Source organism: Salvelinus sp. IW2-2015, linkage group LG6.1 (genome assembly GCF_002910315.2).
Source record: "Salvelinus sp. IW2-2015 linkage group LG6.1, ASM291031v2, whole genome shotgun sequence".
In the NCBI taxonomy this organism is placed as follows: domain Eukaryota; kingdom Metazoa; phylum Chordata; class Actinopteri; order Salmoniformes; family Salmonidae; genus Salvelinus; species Salvelinus sp. IW2-2015.
This window is the reverse complement of record NC_036845.1, coordinates 22476262-22493713: the sequence shown is the minus strand read 5'-3', so window position 1 is coordinate 22493713 and position 17452 is coordinate 22476262. Positions and strand designations below refer to the sequence as shown.

The 17452-nt window shown below is 43.8% G+C and overlaps 1 protein-coding gene across 2 annotated transcripts in view; it reads right to left on the bottom strand.

The window, feature by feature from the left end:
* Nucleotides 1-7189: 7189 nt before the first annotated feature.
* LOC111965325 (histone RNA hairpin-binding protein) overlaps nt 7190-17452 on the bottom strand; it is a 30164-nt gene continuing 19901 nt past the window's right edge. The window contains exons 1-7 of one of the 2 annotated variants that reach the window (XM_070444075.1): nt 11873-11978; nt 11439-11543; nt 11294-11356; nt 9908-10042; nt 9647-9796; nt 7886-7997; nt 7190-7750 (exon numbers count right to left, since the gene is read on the bottom strand). In XM_070444075.1, coding sequence (XP_070300176.1) covers nt 7682-7750; nt 7886-7997; nt 9647-9796; nt 9908-10042; nt 11294-11356; nt 11439-11543; nt 11873-11925 — 687 coding nt within the window. In that variant the 5' untranslated portion in view covers nt 11926-11978 and the 3' untranslated portion in view covers nt 7190-7681. Of the gene's footprint in view, nt 7751-7885; nt 7998-9646; nt 9797-9907; nt 10043-11293; nt 11357-11438; nt 11544-11872; nt 11979-17452 lie in introns of those variants that run through there. The other variant, XM_023989431.2, reaches the window with a different exon arrangement.

The window sequence follows — 17452 nt, the reverse complement described above, 5'->3', positions numbered from 1 at the left end:
CTCCTCTTTTTGGCTGGAAAAAAAGGCTGTGTTTTTCTATGGCGATGTACTGACCTAACATAATGGCAAGGTGTGCTTTCGCCGTAAATCCTATTTGAAATCAGACAAGTTGGCTGGATTCACAACAAGTGTAGCTTTAATATGATGTCTTTCATGTGTGATTTCATGAAAGTTAGATTTTTATAGTAATTTATTTGAATTTGGCACTCTGCATTTTTACTGGCTTTTGGCCAAGTGGGACGTTAGCGTCCCACATATCCCAGAGAAGTTAAGATAGTAATGCGATTTTAGGAGGGATAAGAGAATCTATCTCCTATAAACTGTGCATAAGTAGCCACGCCCTGAGTGAGGTCAGAAGAGCGTGTCAGTGTGATGGAACCACCCTTTTTGACCAGAATGCTTAAAAGGACTGGCTAAGAATTAACATATCAGACCAGGAAACGTGAAGCGAAGGCTATGTTTTAAATGATTGAAACTCTGAACCTCAACACGAAATGAAGAAATAAGCTCACCTTCCTTTAGTCCAGAGACGAAGAGTTGCAGCTCATGTCCATCGTGGTCTGAATCCTGAATACCAACACAAGGAGGAAGAGGCGAGAAGCTCACCTCAGACAATCACTGGGACAGCTGATTAGCTGTCTTAAATCATATATCGAGAAAAGCAAATGTAAGTGAGACTATCCTTCTACGCTCATCACCAATCTTCCAGAGTGAACGTCAGCAGAAGACAGGAAAGGGGAGACCCCTTTCGGACAATCAGAGCCATACGACTGAATGGACAACCTTCCGAAGACGGGCTTTTCCGACAGAGATACAACTCACATGTAAAAACATTCATGATTTCTTATTCCAAATGGGCGGTGGTTCGTATGCAAACTAAACTCAGCAACAAAAGAAACAGCCTTTTTTCAGGACCCTGTCTTTCAAAGGTAATTCGTAAAAATCCAAATAACTTCACAGATCTTCATTGTAAAGGGTTTAAACACTGTTTCCCACGCTTGTTCAATGAATCATACACAATTAATGAGCATGCACCTGTGAAACGGTTGTTAAGACACTAACAGCTTACAGATGGTAGGCAATTAAGGTCACAGTTATGAAAACTTAGGACACTAAAGAGGCCTTTCTACTGACTGAAAAACACAAAAAGAAAGATGCCCAGGGTCCCAGCTCATCTGCGTGAATGTGACTTAGGCATGCTGCAAGGAGGCATTAGGACTGCAGATGTGGCCAGGGCAATACATTGCAATGTCCGTACTGTGAGAGGCCTAAGACAGTGCTACAGGGAGACAGGACAGGCAGCTGATCGTCCTCGCAGTGGCAGACCACGTGTAACAACATCTGCACAGGATCGGTACATCCAAACATCACACCTGCGGGACAGGTACAGGATGGCAACAGCAACTGCCCGAGTTACACGAGGAAGGCACAATCCCTCCATCAATGCTCAGAATGTCCGCAGTAGGCTGAGAGAGGCTGGACTGAGGGCTTGTAGGCCTGTTGTAAGGTAGGTCCTCACCAGACATCAATGGCAACAACGTCGCCTATGGGCACAAACCCACCGTCGCTGGACCAGACAGGACTGGCAAAGAGTGCTCTTCTCTGACGAGTCTCGGTTTTGTCTCACCAAGGGTGATGGTCGGATTCGCGTTTATCGTCGAAGGAATGAGCGTTACACCGAGGCCTGTACTCTGGAGCGGGATAGATTTGGAGGTGGAGGGTCCGTCATGGTCTGGGGCAGTGTGTCACAGCATCATCGGACTGCGCTTGATGTCATTGCAGGCAATCTCAACGCTGTGCGTTACAGGGAAGACATCCTCCTCCCTCATGAGGTACCCTTCCTGCAGGCTCATCCTGACATGACCCTCCAGGATGACAATGCCACCAGCCATACTGCTTGTCCTGTGCGTGATTTCCTGCAAGACAGAAATGTCAGTGTTCTGCCATGGCCAGTGAAGAGCACGGATCTCAATCCCATTGAGCACATCTGTAACCTGCTGGATTGGAGGGTGAGTGCTAGGGCCATTCCCCCCAGAAATGTCCGGGAACTTGCAGGTGCCTTGGTGTTACTTTTGATTTTGAAAGTTGCCTTGGTGTTACTTTTGATTTTGAAAGACTCCCCCAACCCCTTTGTTCAGGGACACATTATTCAATTTCTGTTAGTCACATATCTGTGGAACTTGTTAAATTTATGTCTCAGTTGTTGAATCTTATGTTCATACAAATATTTACACATGTTAAGTTTGCTGAAAATAAACGCAGTTGACAGTGAGAGGACGTTTCTTTTTTTGCTGAGTTTATTTTGCTGAGTTTATATGATTAACGTTACTGAGAATAATTCTGAAATGTCTTGACGATAAGTGTGCCTTTTTCTCTCTCAATCGCTCTTCCCCCCTCACCATCTATGTTGTAACAAGCGTATTCTGTCAGTCCACTAGGGACCTTTGTCTCATGTGAAGGGTGTATGTGTATTCTGTGTTATTATTTAGTTAGCTAGAAAATAAATAATTAAACCAATTTGTGTAGTACGGAATAAAAAGCAAGGCTGGGGTTTTTGCAGATCTAAGGTTGTGATCATTCAGAATTTGAGTATTTGATAAGAGGTATTGATTAATAAGATGACTATTCATTGACGAAATAGGTAAAGACCTTAGAGTTCAATTGGGGAGATGGTAACTCCAAACAACTTCATCCATGGTGCCCCAAATCCTAATGAGTTAATTGTTACATGACTAATTGAATCAGTCATCAGATAGGATGATGAAGGATAGTAAATGATGAAGGATAGTAAAGTCACGACACTACATATGCATTCTGGAGATGCACCATATCTTCGCCACACCCCCCTCCTCTTCTTCATGATGCAACATTTTAAATTATACTCGAGACGCATTATCTTCACACATATTTTAGACACTTTTCACTGACAGTCACAACTCAATCAGCTAGACCTATTGCCACACTACCCAAATTGCAGGCTTCCCAAACATTTGTGATTTGAAAAAAATCCACAGCTATTTATTTTAAAGCCAATGATCCTCTGTGGCGAAGTACTTTGAATGATTTTATTTAGACAGGAGTAACTATATAATGTTGGCAAATCATCAATTTACTTTAGGGCAATCCAACATCTTAACAGTGCACTGTGCACCCGCCAACTTTCCTTTCCAATTCGCAAGAGGCTGACACCAGAGATCTGTATATAAAATGAGATGCTCATCTCTCAACCCTAACAACGGGAGTCTTTGTCCTAAAGGCGGGAAGGCAGGCGACAAGCTTAGGTCTGCATATTATTCCCATAGAAACGCATTGGGCTTACACTGGACAGATTTTCACGAGTGAGCCTTCTCGCTTCGCCTCTTCCTCTCTGCTGAAACTATATCACCGGAGAAAGCATCAAGCGAGCGAAACACCCCCCCTATATGTAGCCCATGTATCTGATGCTGTCTGGCCAGAAATAGTATGACCAGTGGCGGACGTTTATACACTTAGGTTGGAGTCAATTAAACTCATTTTTCAACCACTCCACACATTTCTTGTTAACAAACTATAGTTTTGGCAAGTCAGTTAGGACACCTACTTTGTGCATGACACAAGTAATTTTTCCAACAATTGTTTACAGACAGATTATTTCACTTATAACTCACTGTATCACAATTCCAGTGGGTCAGAAGTTTACATACACTAAGTTGACTGTGCCTTTAAACAGCTTGGAAAATTCCATAAAATGATGTCATAGCTTTAGAAGCTTCTGATAGGCTAATTGACATACTTTGATTCAATTGGAGGTGTACCTGTGGATGTATTTCAAGGCCTACCTTCAAACTCAGTGCCTCTTTGCTTGGCATCATGGGAAAATCGAAATAAATCAGCCAAGACCTCAGAAAGAAAATTGTAGACCTCCACAAGTCTGGTTCATTCTTGGGAGCAATTTCCAAACGCCTGAAGGTACGACGTTCGTCTGTACAAACAATAGTACGCAAGTATAAACACCATGGGACCACGCAGCCGTCATACCGCTCAGGAAGGAGACACGTTCTATCTCCTAGAGTTGAACGTACTTTGGTGCGACAAGTGCAAATCAATCCCAGAACAGCAAAGGACCTTGTGAAGATGCTGGAGGAAACCGGTACAAAAGTATCTATATCCACAGTAAAACAAGTCCTATATCGACATAACCTGAAAGGCCGCTCGGCAAGGAAGAAGCCACTGCTCCAAACTGCCATAAAAAAGCCAGACTACAGTTTGCAACTGTACATAGGGACAAACATCGTACTTTTTGGAGAAATGTCCTCTGGTCTAAAGAAACAAAAATAGAACTGGTTTGGCCATATTGACCATCATTATGTTTGGAGGAAAAAGGGGGAGGCTTCCAAGCCGAAGAGCACCATCCCAACCGCGAAGCACGGGGGTGGCAGCATCATTTTGTGGGGGTGTTTTGCTGCAGGAGGGACTGGTGCGCTTCACAAAATAGATGGCATCACGAGGATGAAAATTATGTGGATATATTAAAGCAACATCTCAGTCAGGAAGTCAAGGCATTGGAGTTGCCATCACAAAGCCCTGACCTCAATCTTATAGAAAATGTGTGGGCAGAACAGAAAAAGCTAAATACTAATTGAGTTTATGTAAACTTCTGACCCACTGGGAATGTGATGAAAGAAATAAAAGCTGAAATAAATCATTCTCTACTATTATTCTGCCATTTCACATTCTTAAAATAAAGTGGTGATCCGAACTGATGTAAAACAGGGAATTTTTACTAGGATTAAATGTCAGGAATTGTGAAAAACTGAGTTAAAATGTATTTGGCTAAGGTGTATGTAAACTTCCGACTTCAACTGTACATGGTCTACATATGGTGACACAGGGGAGCTGTTTCGCGTGCTCTGGATGCTTTAACTGTGATTGATGAGTCTTTGTCAGCGCACGTCTCGGTCAAATAAATGAAAAATAATTTAGTTGGAAGAGCAAGGAGGTACGGTAGGGCGGGCCAGACCCCCTAAGGCCTGCCCATAACGCTGGCCTTGCCCCGTTCAAAGGCCCTGTTTAAAGGCACACATACACAATCCAAGTCTCATTTGTCTCAAGGCTTAAAGAAAATCCATATTTAACCTGTCTCCTCCCCTTCATCTACAGTCGTGGCCAAAAGTTTTGAGAATGACACAAATATTAATTTGTTAACGATGTGTTGGTACCATTCTTTATTTATGGCTGTGTTCTTAGGCAAAATTGTGAGTGAGCCCACTCCCTTGGCTGAGAAGCAACCCCACACATGGTTGGTCTCAGGATGCTTTACTGTTGGCATGACACAGGACTGATGGTAGCGCTCACCTCATCTTCTCCGGACAAGCCAGACAATCCCCTTTCCGGATGCCCCAAACGGAAAGGGGATTCATCAGAGAAAATGACTTCACCCCAGTCCTCAGCAGTCCAATCCCTGTACCTTTTGCAGAATATCAGTCTGTCCCTGATGTTTTTCCAGGAGAGAAGTGGCTTCTTTGCTGCTCTTCTTGACACCAGAACATCCTCCAAAAGTCTTTGCCTCACAATGCGTGCAGATGCACTCACACCTGCCTGCTGCCATTCCTGAACAAGCTCTGTACTGGTGGTGCCGCAGCTGAACCAATCCCGCAGCTGAATCAACTTTTTGGAGACGGTCCTGGCGCTTGCTGGACTTTCTTGGGCGCCCTGAAGCTTTCTTCACAACAATTGAACCGCTCTTCTTGAAGTTCTTGATGATCTGATACATTTTTGATTTAGGTGCAATCTTACTGGCAGCAATATCCTTGCCTGTGAAGCCCTTTTTGTGCAAAGCAATGATGACGGCATGTGTTTCCTTGCAGGTAACCATGATTGACAGAGGAAGAACAATGATTCCAAGTACCACCCTCCTTTTGAAGCTTCCATTCTGTTATTCGAACTCAATCAGCAAGACAGAGTGATCTCCAACCTTGTCCTCGTCAACACTCACACCTGTGTTAACGAGAGAATCATTGACATGTCAGCTTGTCCTTTTGTGGCAGGGCTGAAATGCTGTGGAAATTTTTTGGGGGACTCAGTTAATTTGCATGGCAACGAGGGACTTTGCAAATAATTACAATTCATCTGATTACTCTTCATAACATTCTGGAGTATATGCAAATTGCCATCATACAAACTGAGGTAGCAGACTTGGTGAAAATTTATATTTGTGTAATTCTCAAAACTTTTGGCCACGACTGTACAATGATGAAATGGATTTAGCAAGTGACATCAATAAGGGATCATAGCGTTCACCTGGTCAGTCTATGTCATGGAAAGAGCAGGTGTTGTTGTTTTGCACACAGTGAATATCTTTCTATTATGCGTGGGAATACTTTGTAACAGATTTCCAAAATTTTAATTACTTGGAGCTGATTTGCTGGTGTTTTTAGTCCATCTCCAACAATATACGTTTTTTCCCCAAGAAAAGCACTTTTTGGAATCAGGAAACATGTGGGGGAATAAAAGCACTCAAAGTTGGTACTCGGTATGCAGTTATACATTGCTTATTGGTCGTGTGTGGTGCACTGTTGGAAAATTTGTTGCATATATTTTATACAATTATAAATACAGCATCAAAATGTGGAAAATCTGACTTCCCCCTTGCTGATTATTGTCCGCAGCTGGCTCTGATCATAGTGTACTGAGACAGACGGGGAGAGTGAGCTCGAACCCTCAACCTTCTGGCCCGTTAGCCCTGTGTGGCATCGAATGTGCCATAAAACCATGCTGAAGTGGTTGTCAATAGCCAAGTGTATAAAACACAGGGTTGCTAAAGTTATTTATAGTGGGAATAATGAGGACATTTGAGGGAGGTGTGCAAATGTTGGACGTCCCTACCCAGATAGCACTGACCGTTCATTAATAGCATAGTAGCTAGCTAGCCATCATGCGTTTCAAACAGACAAAAATAGGGCATCCCTTGTTATGCTTAATAAAGGGTGGAATTACGGCACTCATCCACAGCGATCCTATGCTCATCCATGCTTCTGGCCTACACTTCACTCACAAACCTTTAATTAAATCAAATCTTCTCATATTAAAAAAGAATAAATTCAGCTACACAGAAATGTAGTATAAAAACGAATGACGTCCTCTGCATGTCTCAGCTATAGCCAGTTAGGAAGCAGAAAAAGCATATCCAGAAAAATACAAGGCCGAGGCATAATGTCCCATTTGATTTTTATCAGCAGGTAAAAAAAATATTTCAACATATGCTTTCAAAAAATACAGTACAACATTGTATTCAAAGTTTATATATAAAAAAATATATAATTGAACAAAAATGCAAACACTTCAACTACTCACAATAAAGATGTTCTCAGCATACAAGGCAATCAACAACTATAAAATACAATGCAAGCATTCACAACACAATTTCAGAAAAATATGATATATACACATTTCAGGTCACCGACTTGAATTCAATCTATCATCAATTTGTCCTGGTATTTTAAGCATTCAATCATTTTTTTCCCTGCTGGGTGACAGCTGTCAACACACAGCTGAGAATGGGTCTGAGGCATGTCTCTTTACCAGAAACTGCATTCCACCAAAAGGTGGTCATCACTGGTAGATGCATCCATTTCAAACATGGTGTTGAGGGAAATCAATATCCCAGGCCTTTCCATATTATCCTCTCAACCACCAAGGACATTTAGGCCATTTCAAGGTCAACCGATGTATCCATGTTCATCATCTTGCTGGGAGTTACTTGGCAAGAGTCCTAGAACATAAAGAAAAAAAGACACAGAATTAACTCCAAATGTGTTTGCTAAGTGTCCAATGGTGCTTTACTACAATGCCTTTCAACACAGACCAAGAGTTTTTCAAATATGCCGAGACTGGATAATGAACTTACCGCTTGAGACGAAGAGGCCTTGCTGACTTTAGGAGGCTGTGCGCTTGAGTCTGAATCCAGCTCAGGGACATCTAGCTCAATATCCATTACATCATCCAAGTCAACCTCATATCTAAATGACACATGAAACAAATACTAACTGCATTACAAACATGACTTGGTTTGAGTAAGATGTCTGACACAAAGGGGTTGTCTTTCATGAAGAATATACAGTGCATTTGGAAATCATTTCAGACCCCTTGACTTTTTCCACTTTGTTAAGGTACAGCCTTATTCTAATAAAATAGCATTTTTTCCTCCCTCAATCTACACACACACACACAACACCCCATAATGACAAAGCAAAAACAGTTTAGAAAATGTATAAAAATAAAAAAAACTGTAAACTCACATAAGTAGTCAGACCCTTTACTCAGTACTTTATTGAAGCACCTTTGGCAGCGATTACAGCCTCAAGTCTTCTTGGGTATGACGCTAAAAGCTTGGCACACCTGTATTTGGGGAATTTCCTCTCCGCAGATGCTCTCAAGCTCTATCAGGTTGGATGAAGAGAGTTGTTGAACAGCAATTTCCAGGTCCCTCCAGAGATGTTCGACCGGGTTCAAGTCCAGGCTCTGGCTGGGCCACTCAAGGACATTCAGAGACGTGTCCTGAAGCCACTCCTGCGTTGTCTTGGCTGTGTTCTTAGTGTGCTTCCCTGCCACCGAAAAACATCCTCACAGCATGCTGCTGCCAACACCATTGCTTCACCAATAGGGATGGTGCAAGGTTTCCTCCAGAAGTTAAGCTTGGCATTCAGGCCAAATAGTTCAATCTTGGTTTCATCAGACCAGAGAATCTTGTTTCCCAAGTCTTTAGGTGCCTTTAGGCAAACTCCAGCCGGCTGTCATGTGCCTTTTACTGAGGAGTGGCTTCCGTCTGGTCACTCTACCATAAAGGCCTGATTGGTGGAGTGCTGCAGAGAAGGTTGTCCTTCTGGAAGGTTCTCCCATCTCCACATAGGAACTCTAGAGCTCTGTCAGAATGACCATCGGGTTCTTGGTCACCTCCCTGATTGCTTAGTTTGGCCGGGCAGTCAGCTCTTGGAAGTCTTGGTGGTTCCAAACTCATCCCATTTAAGAATGATGGAGGCCACTGTGTTCCCCGACACAATCCTGTCTCAGAGCTCCACGGACAATACCTTCGACCTCATGGCTTTTTGCTCTGACATGCATTGTGAACTGTGGGACCTTATATAGCCAGGTGTGTGCCTTTCCAATTAATGTCCAATCACAATAAATTCACCACAGCTGGACTCCAATCAAGTTGTAGAAATCAATGGAAACAGGATGCACCAGAGCTCAATTTCGAGTCCCATAGCAAAGGCTCTGAATACTTATGTAAATAAGGTATTGTTTTTTTATTTTTTATAAATGAGAAAATGTATAAAAACTTGTTTTCGCTTCGTCATTATGGGGTATTGTGTGTATAAGTATAAAAAATAAAATAAAATAAGGCTGTAAAGGAACAAAATGGGGGTCTGAATACTTCCCTTAGGCACTCTACCGTGAGACTAGAGATACATTTCATTGACATGTCTTTAACACACTTCCAAATCCAACTTCAGGAGAACAACTTGTGCTTGTAATTTATGCACAAGAGTTGGGGCACAATTCTATTAGAATAGAACATAATTTCTGTCAATCCATCATCTCAGGTTGCAAGTACAGTATGTCAACATTTAGAGATGGTTTTAAATTCCAGGATATTTGAGGGGGTTACATGGCCTGCAGCTCACTGCCTTCCTGGGCTGGGGGGTCCCACGCGTGAATCTTCACCTTCCACAATTTAATCTGCTGGTCCCATGAGCGCCGGCTGTATTTCTTAAACTTGTTAGGAGTTTTAGGATGAACTCCTGGCTGTCTCAAGTGCCTAACAAAACAATGGACAACAAATTGTTTAATACTAACTTCTGATCTAATAGGGTGGTACGTAGCCTAACACAATAATTTAATCTAAGCATTCACACTGTATTTGACTCACTTGGGTACTTCCTTTATGTATCTGTCATAGGCGAGTGTGTTCTTCCCATATGTGATCTGTTTCTGCCTCCTCATCAGGACTTCCTCGTCCTCCTCCATGACCTCACCAGGGACTGGAGAGTCTCTGGAATCTGAGCTGAAGAGACAGGATACAGATTAATGAATGAAATGCAATAATGGATGTAGCCTGAGTGTAGAGGTCTGCGTGGGACTGATTTCTTCATCCCGCATTTTCCATACCACATTCTGCCCCCTTTCTGTCTGACTCCCACCCGCTACGGCAAGAATTGTTCCCAAACCCAACAGCAGTCCTGCAATGTTATTTTAGGCATATGTGACGCAGCTCATTTGCCAGCAACGGTCCCAGCAATTTTGCGTCTTATAGGCAATATCAAATGCTCAAAAACAACTTAAAATAGGTTTAATTACCAGAGATTCTCACATGGCCCATTATATTTGGCTAACTGTACTACTGGGCTATATTCAGCAAATAAACTAGATTAAGTACATTTCCTTGGAAAGATAACTGCCCCTGTACTTCTCTGTGAATGCATAGGCTATTCAATTGAGGCCACATGCACACCTGATCTCACAGATATGGCTACTGAACTTGAAGTAACAAGAAAGATGACACTTGCTACGTTGTGCATATAGGATATAGCCTACCTTTTAGGAAGATGATTTGCTGACAAGAGACAAATAAAAGGGTAATCAATACTTATTGAAAATGAAAAGGTGCAAATCTCACTCACCATAGTAGCCCAAACGATTCACGCATTGTGCCTTTTCAATGATGATTAAATGTTTTGATTGCACCTTAACTTACGTTGGTTGAGTGCCGTCCACTTCTTTGCATTATCAATATTTATTTAGACACTTGTAAACTACAGCAGTCATATTTAACTTAACTGCCACATGATTATCTGCCCATGTAGGCAGCCTACTCTATTTCAATGAGACCACACATAGGCACACTTTAACTTTCATGCCCAACTATGAGGTAGGTTACTGCAGTTGAGGCAGCAAATAATGAATAATGCGAAAAATACATGTTTTTAATACAATAGGTAGGCTAACACATACAGGCAGAAAAATGACAGTTTCCAAATAATCTGAGACAAAAAAAAATTCATCCCAAAGTCATGTGCCCGACAGCCCGCTGCCGCAGCATGAAAAGCGCAGCTCGTGCCGCCCTGATCTGTCGGGACCCGCGGGAATGCAGAACTCTAGCTGAGTGACAGCCTGTGCCATCAAGCCAACTCCTTGTCACGCCAAACATTGTCTGTTGGCTTGAAAATGAACCACAGAGTTGGCAAGAGGACAAACAGATCTGGGACCAGGCTAGCATGCTAAATTCAGAGTAGAAGACATCATTATTCAAACAAACCTCCCTGAAGAATTCTTCCGTTCCCTTGGACCAAACTCTGTTGCCAGTGTCCTCCTCCTGTAACTAAAAGAAACAATACCATAACACAATTGAAAGATTTTTGTCATATGCATGTACAAAGGGAAAATCTGCAGGGACTGCTGACCGTTGCATATCACAACAGACGCTTGAGCACATTTCATCAGTCTCCACTTCACTCTCCCAGTCCATGCATCTGGGAACAGGACCTTCACTTTCAGGAGTGGTAAAACTGAAAGAAGAATGACATGCATCATTAATTATGAGTATTATTATAATTATGTACACATTTGAGTATACAGTCCATTCGTAAAGTATTCAGACCCAGTCACTTTTCCCACAGTTTGTTATGTTAAAGCCATATTATAAAATGCCCCCCCCCCCCCTCAATATCCCAAAATGACAACGCGAAAAACAAGCACATTTTTTGCAAATGTATTAACAAAAAAATAAATATCAGAAATACCTTATTTACATAAGTATTTAGACCCTTTGCTATGAGACTCGAAATTAAGCTCAGGTGCATCCTGTTTCTATTAACAATCCTTGAGATGTGCCTACCAAATAAATTCTGCAGAATTGAAGGTCCCCAAGAACACCGTGGCCTCCATCATTCTTAAATGGAAGAAGTTTGAAACCACCAAGACTCTTCCTAGAGCTGCCTACCCGGCCAAACTGATATACCAAGGGAGAAGGGCCTTGGTCAGGGAGGTACCAAGAACCCGATGGTCACTACATCCGGCGCCGAAACGAGATGGCCGCCTCGCTTCGCGTTCCTTGGAAAATATGCAGTATTTTGTTTTTTTATGTGTTATTTCTTACATCGGTACCCCAGGTAATCTTAGGTTTCATTACATACAGTCGGGAGGAACTACTGAATATACGATTAACGTCAACTCATCATCGTTCCTACCAGGAATATGACTTTCCCGAAACGGATCCAGTGTTTTGCCTTCCACCCAATACAATGGATCTGATCCCAGCCGGCGACCCTGTGCGACGCCGGAAAAGGGGCAAACGAGGCGGTCTCCTGGTCAGGCTCGGAGACGGGCACATCGCGCTCCACTCCCTAGCATACTACTCGCCAATGTCCAGTCTCTTGACAATAAGGTTGATGAAATCCGAGCACGGGTAGCATTCCAGAGAGACATCAGGGATTGCAACGTGCTCTGCTTCACGGAAACATGGCTAACTCAAGAGACGCTAACGGAGTCGGTGCAGCCAGCTGGTTTTCATGCATCGCGCCGACAGAAACAAACATCTTTCTGGTAAGAAGAGGGGCGGGGGGGTATGCCTTATGATTAACGAGACGTGGTGTGATCATCATAACAACACACAGGAACTCAAGTCATTCTGTTCACCTGATCTAAACTCCTCACAATCAAATGTCGACCGCATTATCTACCAAGGGAATTCTCTTCGATCATAATCACAGCCGTATATATTCCCCCCAAGCAGACACATCGATGGCCCTGAACGAACTTTATCTGACTCTTTGTAAACTGGAAACCACACACCCTGAGGCTGCATCATCGTAGCTGGGGATTTTAACAAGGCTAATCTAAAAACAAAACTCCCTAAATTCTATCAGCATATCGATTGTGCTACCAGGGCTGGAAAAACCCTAGATCATTGTTATACTAATTTCGCGACGCATATTAAGGCCCCCCCGCCCCCCTTTCGGAAAAGCTGACCACGACTCCATTTTGTTGATTCCAGCCTACAAACAGAAACTAAAAACAACAAGCTCCCGCGCTCAGGTCTGTTCAACGCTGGTCCGACCAATCTGATTCCACGCTTCAAGACTGCTTCGATCACGCGGATTGGAATATGTTCCGCATTGCGTCCAACAACAATATTGACGAATATGCTGATTCGGTGAGCGAGTTCATTAGGAAGGCATTGACGATGTCGTACCCACAGCAACGATTAAAACATTCCCAAACCAGAAACCGTGGATTGACGGCAGCATTCGCGTGAAACTGAAAGCGCGAACCACTGCTTTAACCAGGGCAAGGTGACCGGAAGCATGACCGAATACAAACAGTGTAGCTATTCTCTCCGCAAGGCAATCAAACAGGCTAAGTCCCAGTACAGAGACAAAATCGAGTCGCAATTCAACAGCTCAGACACAAGAGGTATGTGGCAGGGTCTACAGTCAATCACGGATTACAAAAGAAAACCAGCCCGCCGCGGACCAGGTTGTCTTGCTCCCAGACAGGCTAAACAACTTTTGCCCGCTTTGAGGACAATACAGTGCCACTGACACGGCCCCTACCAAAACCTGCCGGCTCTCCTTCACTGCAGCCGAGGTGAGTAAAACATTTAAACGTGTTAACCTCGCAAGGCTGCAGGCCCAGACGGCATTCCCAGCCGCGTCCTCAGAGCATGCGCAGACCAGCTGGCTGGTGTGTTTACGGACATATTCAATCAATCCTTATCCCAGTCTGCTGTTCCCACATGCTTCAAGAGGGCCACCATTGTTCCTGTTCCAAGGAAGCTAAGGTAACTGAGCTAAACGACTACCGCCCCGTAGCACTCACTTCCGTCATCATGAAGTGCTTTGAGAGACTAGTCAAGGACCATATCACCTCCACCCTACCGGACACCCTAGACCCACTCCAATTTGCTTACCGACCCAATAGGTCCACAGACGACGCAATCGCAACCACACTGCACACTGCCCTAACCCATCTGGACAAGAGGAATACCCATGTGAGAATGCTGTTCATCGATTACAGCTCAGCATTTAACACCATAGTACCCTCCAAACTCGTCATCAAGCTCGAGACCCTGGGTCTCGACCCCGCCCTGTGCAACTGGGTCCTGGACTTCCTGACGGGCCGCCCCCAGGTGGTGAGGGTAGGTAACAACATCTCCACCCCGCTGATCCTCAACACTGGGGCCCCACAAGGGTGCGTTCTGAGCCCTCTCCTGTACTCCCTGTTCACCCACGACTGCGTGGCCATGCACGCCTCCAACTCAATCATCAAGTTTGCGGATGACACTACAGTGGTAGGCTTGATTACCAACAACGGCGAGACGGCCTACAGGGAGGAGGTGAGGGCCCTCGGAGTGTGGTGTCAGGAAAATAACCTCACACTCAACGTCAACAAAACAAAGGAGATGATTGTGACTTCAGGAAACAGCAGAGGGAGCACCCCCCTATCCACATCGACGGGTCAGTAGTGGAGAAGGTGGAAAGTTTTAAGTTCCTCGGTACACATCACGGACAAACTGAATTGGTCCACCCACACAGACAGCGTCGTGAAGAAGGCGCAGCAGCGCCTCTTCAACCTCAGGAGGCTGAAGAAATTCGGCTTGTCACCAAAAGCACTCACAAACTTCTACAGATGCACAATCGAGAGCATCCTGTCGGGCTGTATCACCGCCTGGTACGGCAACTGCCCCGCCCACAACCGTAAGGCTCTCCAGAGGGTAGTGAGGTCTGCAGAACGCATCACCTGGGGCAAACTACCTGCCCTCCAGGACACCTACACCACCCGATGTCACAGGAAGGCCAAAAGATCATCAAGGACAACAACCACCCAAGCCACTGCCTGTTCACCCCGCTATCATCCAGAAAGCGAGGTCAGTACAGGTGCATCAAAGCAGGGACCGAGAGACTGAAAAACAGCTTCTATCTCAAGGCCATCAGACTGTTAAACAGCCACCACTAACATTTAGCGGCCGCTGCCAACATTACGACTCAACTCCAGCCACTTAAAAATGGGAATTGATGGAAATTATGTAAAAATGTACCACTAGCCACTTTTAAACAATGCCACTTAATATAATGTTTACATACCCTACATTACCCATCTCATATGTATATACTGTACTCTATATCATCTACTGCATCTTGCCATCTTTATGTAATACATGTACCACTAGCCACTTTAAACTATGCCACTTTATGTTTACATACCCTACAGTACTCATCTCATGATTACATACCGTACTCTATACCATCTACTGCATCTTTGCCTATGCCGTTCTGTACCACCACTCATTCATATATCTTTATGTACATATTCTTTATCCCTTTACACTTGATGTGTGTAAGGTAGTAGTGTGGAATTGTTAGGTTAGATTACTGTTGGTTATTACTGCATTGTCGGAACTAGAAGCACAAGCATTTCGCTACACTCGCATTAACATCTGCTAACCATGTGTATGTGACTAATAAAATTTGATTTGATTTGATTTGATTTGATTTGAGTGCCAGAATTCCTCTGTGGAGATAAGAGAACATTCCAGAAGGACAACATCTCTGCAGCACTCCACCAATCAGGCCTTTATGGTTGGAGTGGCCAGGCGGAAGCCACTCCACAGTAAAAGGCACAACAGCCCGCTTGGAGTTTGTCAAAAGGCATCTAAAGACTCTCAGACTAAAGACTCTCAGACCATGAGAAACAAGATTCTCTGGTCTGATGAAACCAACCAAGAATGAACTCTTTGGCTGAATGCCAAGCATCACATCTGGATGAAAACAGGCACCACTCATCACCTGGCCAATACCATCCCTACTATGAAGCATGGTGGTGACAGAGTCATGTTGTTGGAAAGTTTCAGTGGCAGAGCCTGGGAGACTAGTCAGGATCGAGGGAAGATGAACAGAGGAAAGTACAGAGAGATCCTTGATGAAAACCTGCTCCAGAGCGCTCAGGACCTCAGACTGGGGGGGATAGGTTCACCTTCCAACAGGACAACAACCCTAAGTACACAGCCAAGACAATAAAGCAGCTTCGGGACAAGACTCTTGAATATCTTTGAGCGGCCCAGCCAGAGCCCAACCCGATCAAATATCTCTGGAGACCTGAAAATCGCTGTGCAGCGACGCTCCCCATCCAACCTGACAGAACTTGAGGGGATCTGCAGAGAGAACTGGGAGAAACTCCCCAAATACAGGTGTAACACGCTTGAAGCGTCATACCCCAGAAGACTCGAGGCTGTAAACGCTGCCAAAGGAGCGTCAACAAAAGTACTGAGAAAAGGGTGTGTATACTTATGTAAATGTTATTTCAGTTTATTTTTAAAACATTTGCTAAAATTTGTAAAAACCTGTTTTTGTTTTGTCAGTATGGGGCATTGTGTGTAGATTGATGCGATGAAAAAACAATTTAATCAATTTTAGAATAAGGCTTTGAACATAAAAGGGGGTCTGAATACTTTTACAAAATGCACTGTGCGTGTAATATCTATATACAGTGGGGAGAAGAAGTATTTGATACACTGCCGATTTTGCAGGTTTTCCTACTTACAAAGCATGTAGAAGTCTGTAATTTTGTATCATAGGTACACTTCAACTGTGAGAGACGGAATCTAAAACAAAAATCCAGAAAATCATATTGTATGATTTTTAAGTAATTCATTTGCATTTTATTGCATGACATAAGTATTTGATACATCAGAAAAGCAGAACTTAATATTTGGTACAGAAACCTTTGTTTGCAATTACAGAGATCATACGTTTCCTGTAGTTCTTGACCAGGTTTGCACACACTGCAGGAGGGATTTTGGCCCACTCCTCCATATCCTTCAGGTTTCGGGGCTGTCGCTGGGCAATACTGACTTTCAGCTCTCTCCAAAGATTTTCTATTGGGTTCAGGTCTGGAGACTGGCTAGGCCACTCCAGGACCTTGAGATGCTTCTTACGGAGCCACTCCTTAGTTGCCCTGGCTGTGTGTTTCGGGTCGTTGTCATGCTGGAAGACYCAGCCACGACCCATCTTCAATGCTCTTACTGAGGGAAGGAGGTTGTTGGCCAAGATCTCGCGATACATGGCCCCATCCATCCTCCCCTCAATACGGTGCAGTCGTCCTTCCATTTTCTAATTAATTGCCACCAACAGTTGTTGCCTTCTCACCAAGCTGCTTGCCTATTGTCCTGTAGCCCATCCCAGCCTTGTGCAGGTCTACAATTTTATCCCTGATGTCCTTACACAGCTCTCTGGTCTTGGCCATTGTGGAGAGGTTGGAGTCTGTGATTGGAGTGTGTGGACAGATGTCTTTTATACAGGTAACGAGTTCAAACAGGTGCAGTTACTACAGGTAATGAGTGGAGAACAGGGGGGCTTCTTAAAAAAAAACTAACAGGTCTGTGAGAGCCGAATTCTTACTGGTTGGTAGGTGATCAAAT